At 47.2% G+C, this 19,002-nt stretch overlaps 1 protein-coding gene and 1 long non-coding RNA gene across 6 annotated transcripts in view; one reads left to right on the top strand and one right to left on the bottom strand.

Annotated features, from left to right (window-relative positions):
• Positions 1-19,002, top strand: part of LRSAM1 (leucine rich repeat and sterile alpha motif containing 1) — a 39,196-nt gene that overhangs the window by 423 nt on the left and 19,771 nt on the right. For 3 of the 5 annotated variants that reach the window (XM_038549303.1, XM_038549301.1, XM_038549302.1), the window contains exons 2-12: positions 34-273; positions 1,958-2,063; positions 2,480-2,536; positions 3,082-3,126; positions 4,167-4,244; positions 5,509-5,577; positions 7,261-7,345; positions 8,371-8,492; positions 11,570-11,660; positions 15,271-15,401; positions 18,615-18,644. In XM_038549303.1, coding sequence (XP_038405231.1) covers positions 1,992-2,063; positions 2,480-2,536; positions 3,082-3,126; positions 4,167-4,244; positions 5,509-5,577; positions 7,261-7,345; positions 8,371-8,492; positions 11,570-11,660; positions 15,271-15,401; positions 18,615-18,644 — 780 coding nt within the window. In that variant the 5' untranslated portion in view covers positions 34-273; positions 1,958-1,991. Of the gene's footprint in view, positions 1-33; positions 274-1,957; positions 2,064-2,479; positions 2,537-3,081; positions 3,127-4,166; positions 4,245-5,508; positions 5,578-7,260; positions 7,346-8,370; positions 8,493-11,569; positions 11,661-12,717; positions 12,844-15,270; positions 15,402-18,614; positions 18,645-18,904; positions 19,000-19,002 lie in introns of those variants that run through there. The other 2 variants (XM_038549304.1, XM_038549305.1) reach the window with 2 other exon arrangements.
• LOC119873368 lies at positions 8,010-18,970 on the bottom strand. Its single transcript, XR_005364959.1, has 3 exons — positions 18,775-18,970; positions 15,680-15,847; positions 8,010-8,071 (listed from the first exon to the last, which is right to left on the bottom strand). It is a non-coding gene; the product is annotated as an uncharacterized LOC119873368 (long non-coding RNA).

Raw genomic sequence — 19,002 nt, 5'->3', positions numbered from 1 at the left:
GCGTCTAAATTTGATCCAACTCTCAATTCCAAGGTCCTGCGGTTCTCGGTCTCCGACTTCGTCATCCTGGTCTGCATGACTTTCTGAGATTCCGAGTTTCCGTCCCCAGCTCTTGCATTTGGAGGAGACCAGACTCTGGCTCGCGCGGGGTCCCGGGCCGTGCCCGGTGGTCTGCGACCCGGTGTCCATGACCGAGCCAAGCCCTACGAGTGATCTGCCTGCCTTCAGATCCACCCGAGGGAAGGAGTGGTGACCTGTCCACCCACAAAGCAGGTGGGGCTCTCCCCACTCCAGCCCGGGGAGAATGGGTGTGGTTCTCCCCATTGGGCTGGACGTTGGAGGAAGGAATGGATGAGGGGAGTGAACACCGGGGAGCAGGTTGGGAAGAGCCGATCTTATGCAAGGGATGGAGAAAGGATGGTCACTGTCGGGGAGGTAGTGGGTGGGCTTGACTTTGGGGAAGGGGATAAGAGGGTGTTAGTCCTTGGAGAGCAGATGGGTAAGAGCTTGTCATCAGGGAGGAATGGGAGACGGCTGTGTTTAGACTTTTCCCCATCACTGCTGGCAGGTGAGATGACAAGATGGTCCTGAGCCAGCTCTGCAGGTTGGCTTGCTCCCCAGACTGTCCACACCCCTGTGGGCAGAGACCTGTGATCTCTACCCCTCCCACTGAGGATTCGATGTGTATCTTCATCAATTGTACCTTCTCTCTAGTTCCATAAGCTGTAGTGGACCCTAAATAAATATTTGTTAGATGTATAGTTCTATGTGGCTGATATTTAATACCCATCAACCATTTAACCCATCCCCCATCCACCTCCCTCCGTCAGCCCTTGGTTTGTTCTTTATGGTTTGCCTCCCTCTTTTTTTTTTTTTTTTTGCATTCCCATATGTTCATCTATTTTGTTTCTATTTCTTAAATTCCACATATGAGTTAAATCATAAAGCATTTGTCTTACTCTGACTGACATTTCATTTTCGTAATACACTCTAACTGCAGCCACACTATTGCAAATGGCAAGATTTCATTCTTTTCGATGGCCGAGTAATAATATTCCATTGTGTGTGTGTGTATGTATGTATATATTTTTTTCTCTATCCATTCACCAATCAATGGACATTTGGGCTTTTTCCATAGTTTGGCTATTATTGATAATGCTGCTATAAACATTGGGGTACAAGTGCCCCTTCAGATTGCTGCATTTGTATCTTGGGGTAAATATCTAGTAGCTGGTTTCATAAATTGCTGGGTCGTGGAGTTGTTCTATTTTTAACTTTTTGAGGAACCTCCATAAACCCAATTACATTTCATCCCAAAGCCTAGTGGGCTGTTCACCATAAGGTTCCCTGGATGATTGCTTCCTGGGCCAGTTGATATCCCTTATCAAGCACTGATATTTGCGGATACTGGGCAGGAAGTAAACACCTGGCTTCTAAGTTCAGAACACTGTAATTAATGTGTGCTAAATTATTCGAGCACAAAGGAGTTGGGCAAACCCCACAGGATCAGGACTTGAAAGAGCAGAGCTCCAGACTGGTTTTGCTACAATCCGGGACATATAACCAATCACAGCTTATACATCCATTTCATCACTTTAAACTGATCTGCAGTGAGAATCAGATGGAATAGTAGCTGTGAGGGTGGTAAGGCGTCTGAGGACTGCTTTGGAATTTTTATTCAACAAAGAAGTCTTTTTCTTATAATGTAGCTGATGCCACTCTGAAAGGGTTTCAGGAAGTGATTCATCAGTCCTGTCTATTATGAGTTCTCAGAGAACATCCTTAGAAAGACCTGCTATGCTGGGCTCATGGCACAGATGAATGGTTGAGATAGATACAGATGTTGACCTCAAGGAATCATACAGTCCAGTAAATCAGCTATGTGTTCTGTGTTACCGTGCTGCCTGTCCTGAGTGTGAGAGATCCCCCAGGCCCTGATTTCTCTCCTATGCCCTAGAGTCCTGGAGATTACTCCAGGGGGAGAAAGAAAGATGCCACTCTTCTTCCGGAAGCGGAAACCCAGTGAGGAGGCTCGGAAACGCCTGGAGTATCAGATGTGTCTGGTGAGGGAAAGTGGGTTTCCCCCAAGTCCATCTCTGCCTCTGCCCTCATAAAACAGAGTTCCACACTGCACCCAAAGAAGCTGTGTGCTCCCTCTCTCCCATCTGCCTCCCTGACCCCCAGAGAAAATCTCTGACTCAAAGCATCAGTGAGGCCACTTGCCTGGTGCTCTGGAGTGCCTTGCGCCTCTCTCCCAGGGAACTGATGGCAATTATCATTTGTTCATTTGCTCTTCCATGCTGGACCTCAAGCCCCATTGAAACAGGGATCATTGGTACACTTGCAAATGGACTAATTGAACAAGATGGTGTCTGTGGTCTCATACAGCTCCTTAATCCTGTTTCTTTGGCTGGTTTGTCCATTCTGCAAGGGTGTTTTGTTTGAACAATTTTCAAATTATTATTCTTTTTACCATCAGGCAAAAGAAGCTGGGGCTGATGATATTCTTGACATCTCTAAATGTGAGCTCTCAGAGGTAAACTGGGGGAGTGTTCTGGCTGTGAATTTGATCTGTCCTTTTCACTTGGATCACAATGTCCCTAAGACAGCTGTGGACTGGAACTTTTTAAACACCAGAAGCATTAGTCAAGAGAAGTTTTCTTAGATTTTGTTCTTATTCAAAAGAATTGAGATGATCATTGGTCTCGAAATAGTGTACAAGAATCAAGGAGTCTACAAAATATACCCATAGATTTCTAGGGAACTTGAAGAATCTGGGTTTCTCCAGCCTCTATAGCACCAGAGATCTTTCTTTTGCTCCAGTAGAGCTTGTGATGGGGATAGTGTATGAGCCGGAGCTGGGCAGGGCAGTCTCCTGCCAGCTGATTGCAGATGATGGCTGACCACATCCCCAGCAGCACTCCTCACCAGCCTCCTCTGCCACCCTCTTGGCTTAGCACTGCTCTCCACTTGAGGATTTTGTACTTGATCACCTCTTGCCCCATCTCTCCCTCACATGTGTGCCACTCAGAAAACAAACCCAGCAGGAAGGGAGGAACTGACTTCTTTCTCTTATCTTAGATTCCATTTGGGGCTTTTGCAACATGCAAAGTTCTACAGAAGAAGGTAAGGTGAATCTTCATTTTCACAGACTTGTTTATTGTATATTTGCATGTTTGAAATCAGGTGGGACTTTTAGGCACCCTCTTTTTGGCATGGACAGCTCCCTTCTCCCTCATTCTCACCCTTTCAGCTTGAAGTAGCTGTTTGTACAGTTAGAAAAGTTGGATTTGGCATCAGATGGTCCTGGGTCACATCCTGGCTTTGCCCCTCATGAGTTGGGCAACTTCCGCCAACTCTTATATCCGTTTCTTCATCTATGAAATGAAGACATTCCTAATTCTAGTTCTACTCTTGCAGAGGTATCATGAGAACTATTAAATGAGTGACAGGCAGGGGGGAGGTAGGTAGATGGAGATGTGAATGCGCCGGGTATGATGCCTGCCACAGTAAACACTGGGAGACCTCATTGTTAATAATAATGAAAACTGAGCTTATTTCATTCTAGTCACCCAGCAGAGATTAAGAATGAAATGAATGATTTTTCAGAAAGGCATCACAGCTTTGCATGTAGGCAGCTGAGAGCATAGCATTCTAAATGAATTATCTAATGGAGATAATAAGTGTTCCATACCAATAGCCTGGTGAGCTCCTGGACACTAGAAGTTTCTATGCAGGGGTCAATGCTATAGAAATAGCAACAGATGACGTGGATTGAGCACCGGACCCCAGGCAAGCCCTGGGCTTAGTGCTTTTTGTCTGTTAGTTAATCATACAGCAGCTTTCAGAGGCAGGTACTTTATTATTCTCTGTTCCCCATGTGAAGTTGCTAAGCTAAGGGAGGTTAAGATCAGGACAGCTACACAGGGACCCTTCTCAGGATGGAAAGTAGCATTAGGTCTTGAAGATCCCTTTCACCCTTGAAATTACAGGTTTTCAGGTCCTGTGATTCCACATTTGGAGGTTCTGTGATTCTGAACCACATCCCCCATTGGGAGAACAGAGAATACCGGGCAGGCAGGATCTGTAGTGCATCATGCACCAAGCTAGCTGCCCTGTTTGCTGCTCTTCCTCAGGCTAACATGCTACAAATCTTTTCTATACAGGTGTTGATTGTCCATACGAATCATCTCACTTCCCTGCTCCCTAAATCCTGCAGCCTACTGAATCTCATAACCATCAAGGTACTGGGGGCCCTTCTCCCAGGTGTCAGGGTCTCTGCCTGCTGCATGTGACAGCTCAAGCTCCCTTTGTTAAAGTTTATGCCAGGTGGGCCTAACTTGATAGGCTGGGGTTGGGTCAGCACAGTTTATAGGCCACCTTTTGAGTGCTGTGCACAGAGTGGGGTTACAGAGATAACCAGCCACAGGCCCTGCCTTCAGGGAAGCTTGCCCAACAGGTAGAAAGGCAAAGCATAAACTTATAGCAGGTGGACTCACAGAGAGTATGGAGAATAATGGACCCAAACAAGAAGGCCCCAGAGGGATGCCAGGCATCAGGGGGCAACGCAGGAAGCCCCGTGATCTGGGCTGACTTCCTCCTGATGGTCAGCCTTTCCAGGAGAGTGACTGGGACAGATTCGTAGTACATGTGGCCTATGACCTCAGGATTATTGCACATGAACATGAGCTTTGGCAGTGGATATGCACAATAAGGGAAACGATGGCAGTGTCAGGCATCAAAGTGTTTCTTGTGGTTAACCCTGGCTTGTAGGAGTTGAGGTGGTTTTTTCACTTCTCTTTGCTATTCTGGTCCAACACTTATTATTTTTGTGATAAAATACATGGCATCTTCTATGTTTTTTAAATATGTATTTTATACTTGTGTATATATTTCACTTATATATAAATGAAGCATATCTGTGTACTCATTTGGATTGTTAAAAAAATTATCTACAGTTAAAGCAAAGGAGGAAAAATGTCATTTCACACTCCACAGAGAACCAGCATCAGTATATTATTGCACATTTGGTAGTCTTTTTCTTTTTAAGATTTTTTATTTATTTATTCATGAGACACAGAGCGAGAGAGAGGCAGAGACACAGGCAGAGGGAGAAGCAGGCTCCATGCAGGGAGCCTGACGCAGGACTCAATCCTGGGACTCCAGGATCATGCCCTGGGCCAAAGGCAGGTGCTAAATCGCTGAGCCACCCAGGGATCCCCAAGGGTTTCCCTTTTTAACATGAATGCTTATGCAGACCATTTCATAGCATACTTTTATCGCTCAACAGTTAAAAATATTTGATAAAGAAAAGAAAGAAATGGTATAACGTTTTGAAAAAGGAGCTGAGATGGAATGATCAATTGTGTAGTTGAAGAGGAGGGGCTGGTGTTGTTTCAACACCAAAGGCAGGAAAAGACCGTGGCGTCTTCTCGCCTCCCTGGAGCCTCAGATCTGTGGGCTTTCTCCGTCGGTGATGTGACCCCTAAGCTTGTCTTCCTTCTGCAGGTTCTGGATCTTCACAATAATCAGCTGTCAGCTCTTCCTGATGACATAGGGCAGCTGACTGCCCTGCAGGTATGGCTGCAGGACACAGAACACCCACTTCTGATTGCAAGTGAGAAACTGTATGAGCCTGGAGAGTTCTGGTTGGGCTCTGGCCAGGGCTCGCCTTGCTTCCAGCTCCCTCTATCCCTTTCTTGTCAGGAAGCTTGGTGACACCCTGGCCATGGCAATCCAAGCTGTGAGAGTCTCAATACCATACTATTGGCATGTGCTTTTGGGATTTCACTGTGAGCTTCCACAAGGAAGGAAGCAGGAAGTGATGAATTCAGCACTCTGACTTATCCTCCCACTTCTGATCACTCGTAGTCCCCTGCATGCCTGTGCGGAGCTAAGTGTTTCCCTCATTTTATCTATTGATTTGCTGCAGCCTCCCTGTCAGGAAGGTGCTAGCATTAGTCCCGTTTTATGAAGGCTTTTCTGCATACTCAGATTAAGATCTATGCTCTCCACTGTGCCCCTGCACACCCTGTATGGTGGGCCCTCTTGCTTTCTAGCCTTCTCTGCTATCCCCCTTGCTCCCAGCAGCCAGCTCCTAAACCCCTTCTGGCCTTTCTGCTCCGCTGCAGGCAGGGCCTCTCAATGCAGGCCTCTCCTCTCCCTTCTGTCTGAGTTGCTCATCATCTCCTAGCCCAGATGTCCCTGAGGATCTTCCCAACCTCCCTGTCAGAGTATCTACCTCCTGGGCCTCTGTCTCAGCCCCAGCTTATTTCCTTGGCAGCACTAACAGCAGTTTGTAGTTAATGAAAGGCTTTACTGTTTGGCTGAGATGTAGTCCTTTGAGGGCAGCACTCCCACTTCACACACTGCCTCGAACATAGAAGAGACCAAGAAGTGACGTTGAATGAACAACCCTACAGTGTGGGTGATGTCATTGCATCTTACAGATGAGAAAGTTGAGGTCCAGAGGGATGCCTGTCGCTTGCCCAAGGGCACACAGAACATGTGGCCGAATAATACGAATTGCCACTCCTTAGGAAACCACAGTGAATATCTGGGTGTAAGATCTCTAGGGACTTTGTTTAACATGTATATTTTTACAGAATTGTTGCATTCATCATTTTGTAATTTTTGGATACCTGGCAATAACTCCTAACCATCTTTCAGCTCATCAAATATTCATCTGCCACATTATTTTTAATGGCCGCTTAACTTTCCATCGCATCAATATTTAATGAGTATTCAGTGTGCCATCCTGTTGACCTTGCCCCTCTCACAGTGCCGCCTCTGGGAGGGCACACAGCCTGCAGAAACCGGTGAGTGTGTGTTCCCATCTGGGCACCACCGGCTGCCAGGCTAGAGACCTCAGACAGATCCTGCTGCCATCATGCAGCTCTGCTTCCTTCCCCCGATGCTGGGATTCCTAGAGCCCCATCACAGGTCGCCTCCTCTGGTCCCTGAACCTACTAGTCCCCTTCTTCCTGCTTGCTTGCTTGCTTGTGGGGTCATCATTGGGCTGTTGTGGTCTGCATAAATGATAGAACCTCAGTAAAAACTGGCTCAGCTCTCTTGGGCTTGTGACTTCACCACTCGGAGCCTGTTTTCTCTGACCCGGGATTGTAACAACTGATGCCCCCTCAAAAGGCTGTCAGGAGAAACCAAAGGTGTATGTGGTGCCCAGATGCTGCCTGGCCTGAGGCAGGCATAGACACTGTTCTCTGCATGTGGGTTCTCATGTCATTCTTCCCTCTTTCTTAGGTATTGAATGTGGAAAAGAATCAACTGACGTATCTCCCACGTTCCATTGGGAACCTGATCCAGCTCCAGACCCTCAATATGAAAGGTAGGGGCCAGAAAGCCCTATCCATGTGGCTTCCAATCAGCTCTGGGATGTCTCAACAGCATCTGCAGAGCGCTCTCCCAGGAGCCAGTCCTGAGCAGCCAGTCCTGGGGCATCCCTATAAACCCCCTGTTTGCAGCGGGGGAGGGGGGAGGGTGTCTGTCTCCATGGTGACCGAGACAGGGCATCAGGAGAGTTCCTGTGACTCATCAGGGCCTTACAGAGAGGAGGGCAGACAGTCCTGACAGCTGGGCTCCCAGACTCAGACACTCATATTTGTAATAACAAGGAGCAGTTGGAGTGGCAGCCCAGCACGGGGAGAGCCATTCAGGAGCCACAGTAAAGGTTGTGACAGTGAATGCTTCACACTCAGGAAGGAGCACTTCCTCAGTCAGCAATGCAGCAAGCCTCCCAAGTCCATGGGGCAAGGACAGGAAGATGTGCTCCCCCATTGACAGGTGAAAAAAGAAGGCTGACAGCAGTGACTTGCTCAAGACCACCCAGTGTGATAGTGACAGAGTCTCATGCAGGATGCTTCTCTCCCATACCCCCAGCTCCCTGATGTCCTCTTGTTGACCTTAAGCACTTTCTGCACAAAATGCCTCAGTTTACTCTTTGGTGACACATAAAGATAAAAATAATGATACCATGTTTATTGATCACTTACTCTATTACAGGCAGTGTGCTGAGGGCTTCATATGCATAGTTCCATTGAATCCTTTGATATTCCTATGAAGACAAATAGTATCATTATCCCCATTTTACAAATGAGAGAACTGGCCAAAAGAGGTAAAATCCATTTTCCAAAGTCACTCAGCTAGTAAGTGGTGGAGTAACAATGTTCTCAAACCTAGGTCACTGAAACTCAACCACTTTGCTTTTCTTCATGGAGCCTCAGGTCTTGGGACCTGGCACATGCCCCGAGGTCAACATGAAGTGCCCACTTGCCCCCAAGTCCTGGCGGTGTCAGGCAGGAAACTGGTGAAAGGGCTTTGGGGAGTTGAGCTTTGCCGTTGGGATCTCTCCAGATAACAAGCTGAAGGAGCTTCCAGACACCGTGGGGGAACTTCGAAGCTTACGTACTCTTGACATCAGCAATAATGAGATTCAGAGGTTGCCACAGCTTCTGGCGCATGTTCGAACCCTGGAAGTAAGTGCAGAACCACTTCTCTCTGGCCAATCCACCTCCCCTTCCCACATTCCTAAATGCCTCCCCTGCTTGTGGGGTGCTGGGCCCACAGAGATCTCAAGCTCACAGAGAGGACAATGTCAAACAGTTGTAATTATGTGACTCTTGCTGCCATGTTGGAGGCAGAAAAACACACTCCTAAAAAAAAAAAAAAAAAAAAAAACACACCTAGTGTGAGGACAGAATGCTGAATCCTGGTGGGGTCGGCACTTTGTAAAAGATGTGGTGTTTGAGCCAGACCTTGAAAGAGGAACTAGCTTTGGAGAAGTAGATGCTGGTAACGGAGCATTTGGGTGAGGGGACAGTACGGAGGACACAGGAAGTAGAAAGCACAGGATGTGTTAAGGGAAGAATGAGGGGATCTGACATGGTTGGCAGTTGCTGTGTCTGGTGGGTCTGGATCGCAAAGAGCCAGCACTTCATGATGGAGAGAGTAGCCTCATTAGGAGGTGTAGAAACTGAGTGTTGTCAGGAGAGGGTACAAGCACTTCCTGGGTCCCTGTGTGTTTGCCAGGGCCGCCATAACAAAGCACCACAGGCTGGATGGTTCCAACAACAGATTTATTTTCTCATGGCTCTGGAGGCTGGAATTCCAACATCAAGGTGTAGGCCGAGTTGTTTGCTTCAGAGGCCTCTCTCCTTGGCTTGTAGATGGCCACCTTCTCAGTGTGTCCTTGCATCATCTTCCCTCCATATGTGCATGTGTCCGTTTTCCTCTTATAAGAACACCAGTCTTACTGGATTAGGGCCCAGCCTGGTGACTTCATTTTGAATTTGTTTTCCTCTTTAAAGATCTTATATCTAAATACAGTGACATCTGAGGTACAAGGGATTAGGACTTCTTATATGTGTTTTTGGGGGACATACAGTTCAGGCCTTAAGAGACACTGACACAAAGCAGCTCAGGGAAGGTGGGCTCTTAACAGTCGTGGTGACAAGACAGCTCACATTTTTCTGGTGCTTCGTAAGGCAAGGTATTTAACCTGAATCCTCAGGAAAATCCTGCGAGCCAGATAGTGTTGTGCGCCTTTAGAGATGAAGAAACTGAGCCATGGACAGTGAGCATGTGCACATGAGCAGGGGGAGGAACAGAGAGGGAAAGAGAGGATAAGAAAACATGAGCAGGGGCAGAGAGAGGGACAAGCAGACTCCCCACTGAGCAGGAAGTCCTATGCAGGACTCGATTCCAGGACCCTGGGATCATCACCTGAGCTGAACAAATGCTAAACAAACCGAGCCACCCAGGTGCCCCTCGTCTATTCTTTAAAAAAAAAAAAAAAAGCTTTTGAGCTTTTTGGTAGGGCATTGGCCAAACCCTTTTCCAGGATGAGACCACAGACAGCCATTCCATTAAGGCCAAGGTCTTTCTCACGAGTTATCTCCTATTACCCATCGAACAGCCCTGCTACTGCGTGATAGCATGCCTGTTGAACTCTGAGGGAGCTTCAGGGAAGTCAGCTGGCCTGCTCAAGGGCACACAGCTGGGACAGGACCAGCTGGGGTCTGACACCATGGCTGAGTGACCACCTGCAGTGGCGTCCAGCTGCCGCTCCTGCCGGTAACAGGAACACCCACAATCTATGTCCCATGTAGCAGCGGCCTGCTGCCTGTGGATGTTGCACATTTGAAACGTGGCCAGTGCAACTGAGGGACTGAGCTTTAAATTCACGTTCATTATAGTCAGTGAAAATGTAAACTTACACGGCCAGGCATAGCTCAGGGCCACCAAACTAGGTGGTGCAGCCCCAGCATCCAGCACGCTTTACTGAGGGTGACCAGTATCACCCATGTGGGTGAATTTTCTTCGGATTCAGCCTCCTAGGGTGGGGTTTTCTGCTCTCAGGCCCCCCAAACCCAGGCAATCGGTTCCTCTGCTCCAGGGTAGACTCCCTGCTGCAGTGCATGTTACCGGGTGCAAGAGCTGTGCTGGCCAGCGCTGGGGCGCATCTGAGCTGCTTTTTCCACTCAGCGACCTCCTGCCTTGTCCCTCAGGCCTTCCCCTGGGGTGGGGAAGGGTAGAGAGGGTATGCGCTCCTGAAATGGGCGTTAGGTAACTTGTGCTGAGTCCAGGAGGCCTCTGGGAACAAGTGAGAAGCTAGCAGAAGGGCTTGGCTCAACAAACAAAATCCACAGAAAACCTCACAGCATGGCAGTGGACAGCAGCATGGGCATTTGTGTGAACTAGATCCCTGTTTTCTAGGCCTCATAAACCCGTAAGCAGATGCACATGTGCCCATGTAAACATTGAGTTTTTTACTTATAAAAATCACATTGCTAAATTCCAAGTTCATGTAGAAAGTACCCCAGAATCTACCCTTTAGAGGAAACCATTTTGAGTTTGATAGAGATTTCTCCAAAAAAAATTTTTTTAAGATTTTATTTATTTAATTCATGATAGACATAGAGAGAGAGGCAGAGACACAGGCAGAGGGAGAAGCAGGCCCCATGCAGGGAGCCTGACGTGGGACTTGACCCCAGATCTCCAGGATCATGCCCCCAGCCAAAGGCAGGCGCTAAACCGCTGAGCCACCCAGGGATCCCCAAATTTTTTTATAAATATACCAAAGTGAGAGAATATGAGTATTTCTTTAAACAATTTCCCTTTTTTCCACTTATTTATGTTTTTACCCAAAAAACATGAATCACATGCTAGCCGCATGCCAGGCACTATTTTAGGTGCTAGAAATGCAGCAGGAACAAGACAGATAAGCTGCCCCTGCAGAGGAGACTCAATTCAAACATTCAACTCTGTAACTAAACCAGGTGCTTTAGGATTGTGTTGACAACACATATAAAGATATTTCCCAGGATCCCTGGGTGGCGCAGCGGTTTAGCGCCTGCCTTTGGCCCAGGGCGCGATCCTGGAGACCCGGGATCGAATCCCACATCGGGCTCCCGGTGCATGGAGCTTGCTTCTCCCTCTGCCTATGTCTCTGCCTCTCTCTCTCTCTCTCTCTCTCTCTCTCTCTGTGTGTGTGACTATTATAAAAATAAAAAAATTAAAAAAAAAAAAAAAGATATTTCCCTTGTGTCTGCAGACGTTGAACCTCGACGCCTCGTCCATGGTTTACCCCCCGCAGGAGGTATGCAGTGCCGGCACCCAGGCCATTCAGCAGTTCCTCTGCAAAGGTAAGGCCAGGCAGCCTGCCTCCTTCACCCAGTGCGCAAGCATGGTCCCAGCCACTGCCCTATGCCACCCAGACTTAGGGGATAGCAGAGACCTGGGAGGCCACAGCCCCCACCTGCTCAGATCTCACCACGTCTAGCAGGAGAAACAGGCAGAGCAGATGGTCACAGGAACTCTCATTACTGGTTAGGTTAGGGCATCAGAGAATATCTGAGAAAGGGGCTCGACCAAAACCTGAGGGTATTTAGGACTTAAGAAGGAGAGAAGGCTGTTGCTGTCAGGAGGAGAAGCAGGTTGAAGGGCTTAGAGGGGTACATGGTGGGAAGCAGGCTGCAGAGAGGCAGGTAGGGGTGGCCACACAAAGGGAGGGGAAACAGGTGAGGGGCTGGAGAGGCCACCTGGGTCTGGTGTCACCCAGGAGAGGACTCATCCAGCTGCAGGGAAGAGAAGGGCCTGGAGAAAGCAAGCATGGAGGTCAGGGACTAGTTGGGGGTCATTGGGATCATCCAGGACAGGCCACGGTGGACTGGACTCAGAGGAGTGACAGCGCAGCTAACACCCAGGGCCACCACTGGTCTGGGCACCCCAAGGGGAGGCCAGAATACCCGGCCACCTCCTATCTGCCTGATGGCTCCTGCGGAGCTTGTAGAACATGGCCAAGACCCATACACACAGTCAGGTGTGGGTGACAAAGGGGCCATTGCAAAACAAGAAAGGAAAGCAAAGTCTTTTCAATAAATGATTCCAGTTCAATTGGATATCTGTATGGGGGTAAAGAACCTTAATTTCTTCCTTCAATAGGAGACAGGCAGCACCAACCATAGAAGGTTGATAAGTTACATTTCACTAACATCGAAAAGACCCCATTTAGGGAAAGAAAGAGCAGTCATGAAGTTAGAAAGGATATTTGCAAAACATCCAACAAAGGGCTGCTTCTGGCCCATACAAAGATGAAGGAAAAGGCATTGTCAAAAGACTCAAATAGGAATTTTACAAAAGAGAATATCCACATGGCCATTAGTATCCCCCCCAAATTCTCAACATCATTTTTTTCAATAGGAAAAAAAGCAAATTAAAACTGCACAGAGACACTTCAATCCTAACACACCGAATTGAAATGGCTAAAATTAATGTCAGGACAAAGAATTACCAAGCACGTGGAGCGACAGCTTCCATACACAACAGGTAGGAGTGTAAGTCAAAAACTGCTTCCAAAAATTATTGTTAATACCTCCTAAAGCTGAAAATTCAAACACGCTGTGGCCCATCAATTCTATACCTAGGTGTGTTCTGGGAAAGTACATATGAATATATGTCAAAAGCCAAGTACAGAAATATTCGTGGCAGCACTGTTCATAATAGCCCAAACCAGACACAACCTACATGCCCATCAGTGGTAGAATGGGTAAATACACTGTTTCAGACTCACATGTGAATACTCCACAGCAATCAAAAAGAACAAAAAAAGTTTTACTGCCACAGCAGTGGTGAACCTCGCAGATGCGACGTGCAGTGAGAAAAGCTAGACACAAAGGAATACACACTTTAATCAGCACATGAGCGCTGAACCAAACCCAATTCCTGTTCATAAGGGTGTATGTACTTTTAAACATTCACCAAGTTATACATGAAGACTTTGTGCACTTTCTGTATGTGATACTTCAGTTAAAAAAGTTACACATCACACAGCAGCTACTCGGGCCACACACCTATCCAATTAGTCTTTGAGCAACAGGTGATTCTAATGTGAATCCTGGCCAGTGGTAGAGCTAGACAAATTCTTTCAAGTATAATTGTTATATTAACTTCAGGTGTACAATATGATGACTTAATTCTGTATGTGACTCAGTGCTCATCACTATATAAGTGTGCTGCTTAATGCCCTTCACCTATTTCACCCATTCCCCCAGTCAAACCCTTTATTTCCTTAAAAGATTTTTAAATTACGTAATTTCTAGGTGTCAAGACAGAGAATAAAACAATGAGCATATGTATACCTACTACTATACAGCTTGAGAAATAATTCTTCAATTTATTTAAACGGTGTAGTAGGTATACGTATGTATGTAAAGTTTTGGGGTTTGCTCTTATTTTAAAAACATTTTTTAACCCATAAAAGATAACATATTATTGTGGTTCTGAGCCCTGCTTTTTTCACTCAAGAATAGGTTTTAGGGGGCAACCCGGGTGGCTCAGCGGTTCAGTGCCATCTTCAGTCCAGGGCCTGATCCTGGAGACCCGGGATCGAGTCCCACGTCAGGCTCCCTGCATGGAGCCTGCTTCTCCCTCTGCCTGTGTCTCTGCTTCTGTTTCTCTCTCTCTTTCTCTCTCTCTCTGTCTCTCATGAATAAAAAATAAAAAAGCCATTAAAAAAAAAAGAATAGGTCTTAGGCCTTTTCCTATCTCAAAATGGATGGATTGGTCTTGTTTTAAAGTGCTGTATAGTATTTCACATGGTAGAGCCCCACAGCTTATGTAGCCTCCCCTTTTGGTGAACATGAGGCTATTTCCAGTCTTCCACTGTTATGAGCATTTTAACCCACCTCTCACTGGCACACTAGGCTTATTCCTCTAGGGCAGGCTGCAGTGGGGCTGGCAGGTGAAAGGGGCTAAGCGCTGTGCACTGCGCGAGTTTAGATTCCTGTGAGAGGCTTCTAAGAGGACCCTTTTCTCCTTCCTACAAATAACACTGGGTGTCTTTAAAGGTCTTCTAAGTTTGTTTATTCTGACGGATAAACAAGGCAGCCTACTGTTATTGTAATGTTCATGTCCTTGGTTATTTGAATATTTTTTCATATACCTACTGTCTACTTTTAGTATTTCCTTTCCCGTTTATATTTTTAAAAGACAACTTTGGCCATATTAAAATCTAAAAGTTCTTTACCTTGGAACACCTAGGTGGCTCAGTGGTTGAGCATCTGCCTTCAGCTCAGGGTGTGATCCCAGGGTCCTGGGATCAAGTCCTGCATCAGGTTTCCTGCTCCCTCCTCCCTCCCAGAGGGAGCCTGCTTCTCTGTCTCTCTCTTATATAAATAAATAAAATCTTTTAAAAAAATAAATAAAAAATAAAAGTTTATCTCAAAAGGATACCATCATTAAAACGGTTACCATCTAGAAGAAGATAGTTGCAATAAATAACATAGACCTAAGGTCATTAGCTACAGTATGTAAGGAATACCTATAAATCGGCAAGAACAAGGCAAGCAACCCACTAAAAAATGGGTAGAGGGTACGAACCCTGTCAAGTTATACAGGAGAAAAATATGCAGGGCCAGAGAAGGTGAGGGTCTTGCCCAAGGTCTCACACAGGAAAGTATGGACCCAGAATTCTCCACTAATCTCCTTCTTCACATCACCTCATTCTCACTCAGGTGGTAAAGAGGCAGCTGGCCAGCCTATTTATTCACTCAACTGACACTTCTTCAGTGCTTGCAGCATTCCAGGCCCTGGCATTAGGACTAGTGAGCAAGATGGAGGGGCTGGTTTAGTCCAGGGCAGGGCAGCAGTGGACCGACCAGGCAGGTGGGACAGGATGCTGGGGAGAAGTCAGAGGCTGTAGCAGCTGATGGCTCTGTCCCCTCCCTCCCAGTCAGTCTGTATCATCTCTTGCAGAGTCCGGGCTGGAATACTACCCTCCTTCTCAGTACTTGCTGCCAGTCCTGGAGCAGGACGGAGCCGACACCTCCCGGGACAGCCCTGACGGTCCCACGGACAGATTCTCCAGGGAGGAGATAGAGTGGCAGGTAAGCCGTACCTGCCTACTGACGTGTGGAGTGGGGGCGTGTGTGTGCAGGGGGCCCTGAGCACTGGCGGGTTGTTCAGAGCTGCGGGCCCTGGGTTCCTCCATCAAATTCAAATTCACCTCCATCCAGACCAGTGTGCTTAGATGCTTTCACAGAGCCTCCGCCGCCTCCCCTTACCACCTCAGCAAACCTGAGCTGCACCAGGCTCCTCTCGGTTCCTTGAACCCCTCGGGACCTGTGAACTTGCAGTTCCTCCGTCTAGAATTCTCCCTGCTTACCCATCGCATCCTTCAGTTCTGTCTAAATCCTGCGTCCTCCGAGAAGTCTCCTGTGGGATGTTCTCAGTAGGGATTGTGTCCGTATTGCTCGTTGTTCTCTCAGCAAGTACTTCCTGCCTCAGTGGCCCTTGCCATGTAGGACGCTTCTCATGCTCTCCTGCTCTCTGTCTGTGGGGAAGTCAGGGAGGCACATGTGTCAACACAGCCTGGGGCTGGCCCTCCCAGGGGGTGAACTAGCCTAGGATGGGCATAGAGGAGGAAGCTTGGCCAGGCTTTGCCATATCAGCCGGGAGCACCTAACAAGCCAGTCAGGAAACGCCTCTGGCCCCACCTGAGCTCCCACAGAGGGCCCACAGCCCGAGGTCTCTGAGGCAGGTAGAGGGGACACCAATGGCCACAGGTTTGGCTTCTTATCTTCCAAGGACTTTTTATCAATCTCTGATTCCCTAGTGCCACCCTTCCCTGTTTGACCGTGCCACCATGAATGCCTTTGTAGTTTTATCTTCTTGCTGCTCTGTGAGAATTAGAGGGGGAGATTTCTATCCAGGGAAATCATGTCAGTTTTTACTCTCAGGAAGTATTTGCAACACACACTTCTTATGCAGGATTAGCAGGCTGACTACATAAAGCACTTTTTTGAAGCGGTAAGAAGCAAAAAACTATCCCAAGGGAGGGAAGGGGTAGAGATCTATCAACAGGTACGTCAGGAATCCTCTAGTACATATGAGGGGCACCTGCCTGGCTCATTCAGTAGAGCATGTAACTTTGTTTTCTTTTCTTTTTTTTTTTAAAGATTTATTTATTTATTCATGATAGACACAGAGAGAGAAAGAGAGAGAGGCAGAGGGAGAAGCAGGCTCCATGCCAGGAGCCTGACGCAGGACTCGATCCCGGGACTCCAGGATCGCGCCCTGGGCCAAGGGCAGGCGCCAAACCGCTGAGCCACGCAGGGATCCCCCGAGCATGTAACTTTGATTTCAGGGTCATGAGTTCAAGCCCTGCATTGGTGTAGAGCTTACTGAATAACAAAACCAAAAACAGTACAGATGATCAGTAAACATGAAAAAAATGCCCAAGTCCTCTAGTAATCAGTAACTGGTAAATTAAAACAATAAAATACCATTTCCTCCCTTAGACTGGCATAAGTGTCAATTTAATTTCTTGGCCAGAGTGTGGGGAAACCGTGGCCTCATAAATTGCTCTTGGGAATGGAAACTGGTGCTCCCACTGTGGAAGATGACCTGATAATATGGGTCAGAAGTCTAAATGGACACAGCCCATGATCCAGGAGTCCTACTTCTCCGGACATACCCACAGAGAGACACTGGTAAATGCTTCCTGCATGGGAATGTTCCTTGCAACCTTATTTGCAGTAGTGAAGTATTGGAAGCCCCCTAAATGTCTGCCAACAGGCAAAGGCTGAGCCAGCTGTGTCCTGTCCCTACTGTGTGTGAGATCTATCCAGACTTGGATCACAGACATATGTGTAAATGAAAAGGGCAGGCTGCAGAACACAATGGATGTAATCCCCCTCTTATGTTTAGAGAGAAAATCTATAGGAAATAGAACAGGTCAGTAATAGACATTAACCTGGGCCGGGTGGAAGGCTAAGAGGACAGTTTATTGACAAAGGGACATGAGGGAATTTTAGGAGGTGATGGGGTGCTTCTCTATCTTGATTGTAGTGACTGTTACATGACTGCATTTGTCAAAACACTTAGAACTGCATACTAAAAAGAATGAATTTTACAGAAGGTGAATTTTGTCTTCATTAAAACCTAATTTATATATGAACACACAGAGACAAATCTATATTTTCTAAAGGCACTTTGTAAGTTAGATGGTATGTACTTGGATCTGATAATGGTGCTTACATGGCAGTGGGCACAGGAGGGAACCAGGATCAGGCTGGGGAATGCTCTGTAGGTACTTTATAGGCTGTGCTTTTTATTTTTTTATAAGGAGAATATATTCAGATATTATCTATATAATTAAAAGTTAATTTTAAAAATTTTACTCCTACCTCAGTAAAGGACAAATCCAATTTCCTTATAATATGCTGCTTTTACAGCTTAGACAGAGACTGATCCTGGCCTCTGAGTTGGGTAACGAAATACAGGGGCCACTTCAAAATATCTGTGTGTGTTTATGTTTAACTACAAGAGTAATTCATGCTCCCTGTTATAAATCTGAACAATATAGAAATACCTAAACTAAGGGAATTACCTCCATTCCCCACCACCACCACCACCCCTGCAGTCCCACCCTCTGGAGGAAATCCTCATGAACTGTTAATGCATCTCCTTTGAGTCCTGTCTCAACAGATACCAAACCCAGAGTTGAGTTTTGTTGCCATTGTTCTTACAAGAACAGAATCCTGGTGCACACAGAGTGAAAGGTGACAGACCTCTTTCTCTGAGGCTCCCCATCCTCTCCCCATTACTTAGCACTTGTGTGATCCACTGCATGGACGCACCATGACTTACTGAAGTGACCGTCTCTGTTACTGCCGGGCTTTTCACTCTGTAGAACAATTCTGCAGAATCTATACACGTGCCTTTGTGCATCTGTGTTGTGGTGGGCTGGAGCCCTGGGGCACTGCGGGTGTGCTGTACAGAAAGGGAACCACACATCCCACGTCTTGGTCCTCTTTATGGAACGCCACACCATCTCAGTGCTGCACCCCTAGAACTGTCCTGCAGAGCTTCCTACAGTGAGCTCTCTGCCCTGGTGTCCACTGGAGGCCCCGGGACCCTTTATCAGCCTACCTTTCCCCCTGGTCCCCATGTCCCCACTGCTCCCCCTTGCCCCCCAACCGCCATTCTGATGCAATGCCGTGGGGTAGAGCTGGAATCTGAGTGGCATCAGGCTGCCTGGCCCGGGAATCCCACTGTTGTCACCTTCTCTTGACCGCTGTTTTTTTTCCCTTCCCCAGAATAGGTTCTCAGACTACGAGAAGAAGAAGGTAATAAAGTGTCTTTTCTCCTGGGTCACTTTTCTCCTTAACAAAGATCTCCACTATTATAAAAGATTTGAAGGAACAAATTCATCCTCTCTCTAAATAGAGGGGAAACTAAAGTTTTCCCCTTAACTACCTTGTCTCACCACATCTTCACACAGCCTTGGTGGGTAATGGGGTATCTCCCCTTCACATATGAGAAGTCTGAAGCCCAGGGACCCCAGACCCTAACCCACCAGCCTCTGCCCGTGAACAGAATGTTTTATTACAGTTGGGCCCAGGGAGGGGGTGGGAGGCACTGGGTGTGGGGGATGTGGCTCAGTGTTAAGACCTTCAGCCTGCACTATTCAGAGTTTAAAAGGTG

This window comes from Canis lupus, chromosome 9 (genome assembly GCF_011100685.1).
Source record: "Canis lupus familiaris isolate Mischka breed German Shepherd chromosome 9, alternate assembly UU_Cfam_GSD_1.0, whole genome shotgun sequence".
Classification (NCBI taxonomy): Eukaryota; Metazoa; Chordata; class Mammalia; order Carnivora; family Canidae; genus Canis; species Canis lupus.
Note: the sequence above shows the minus strand (reverse complement) of the source record. Positions and strands in the feature narration are given on the sequence as shown.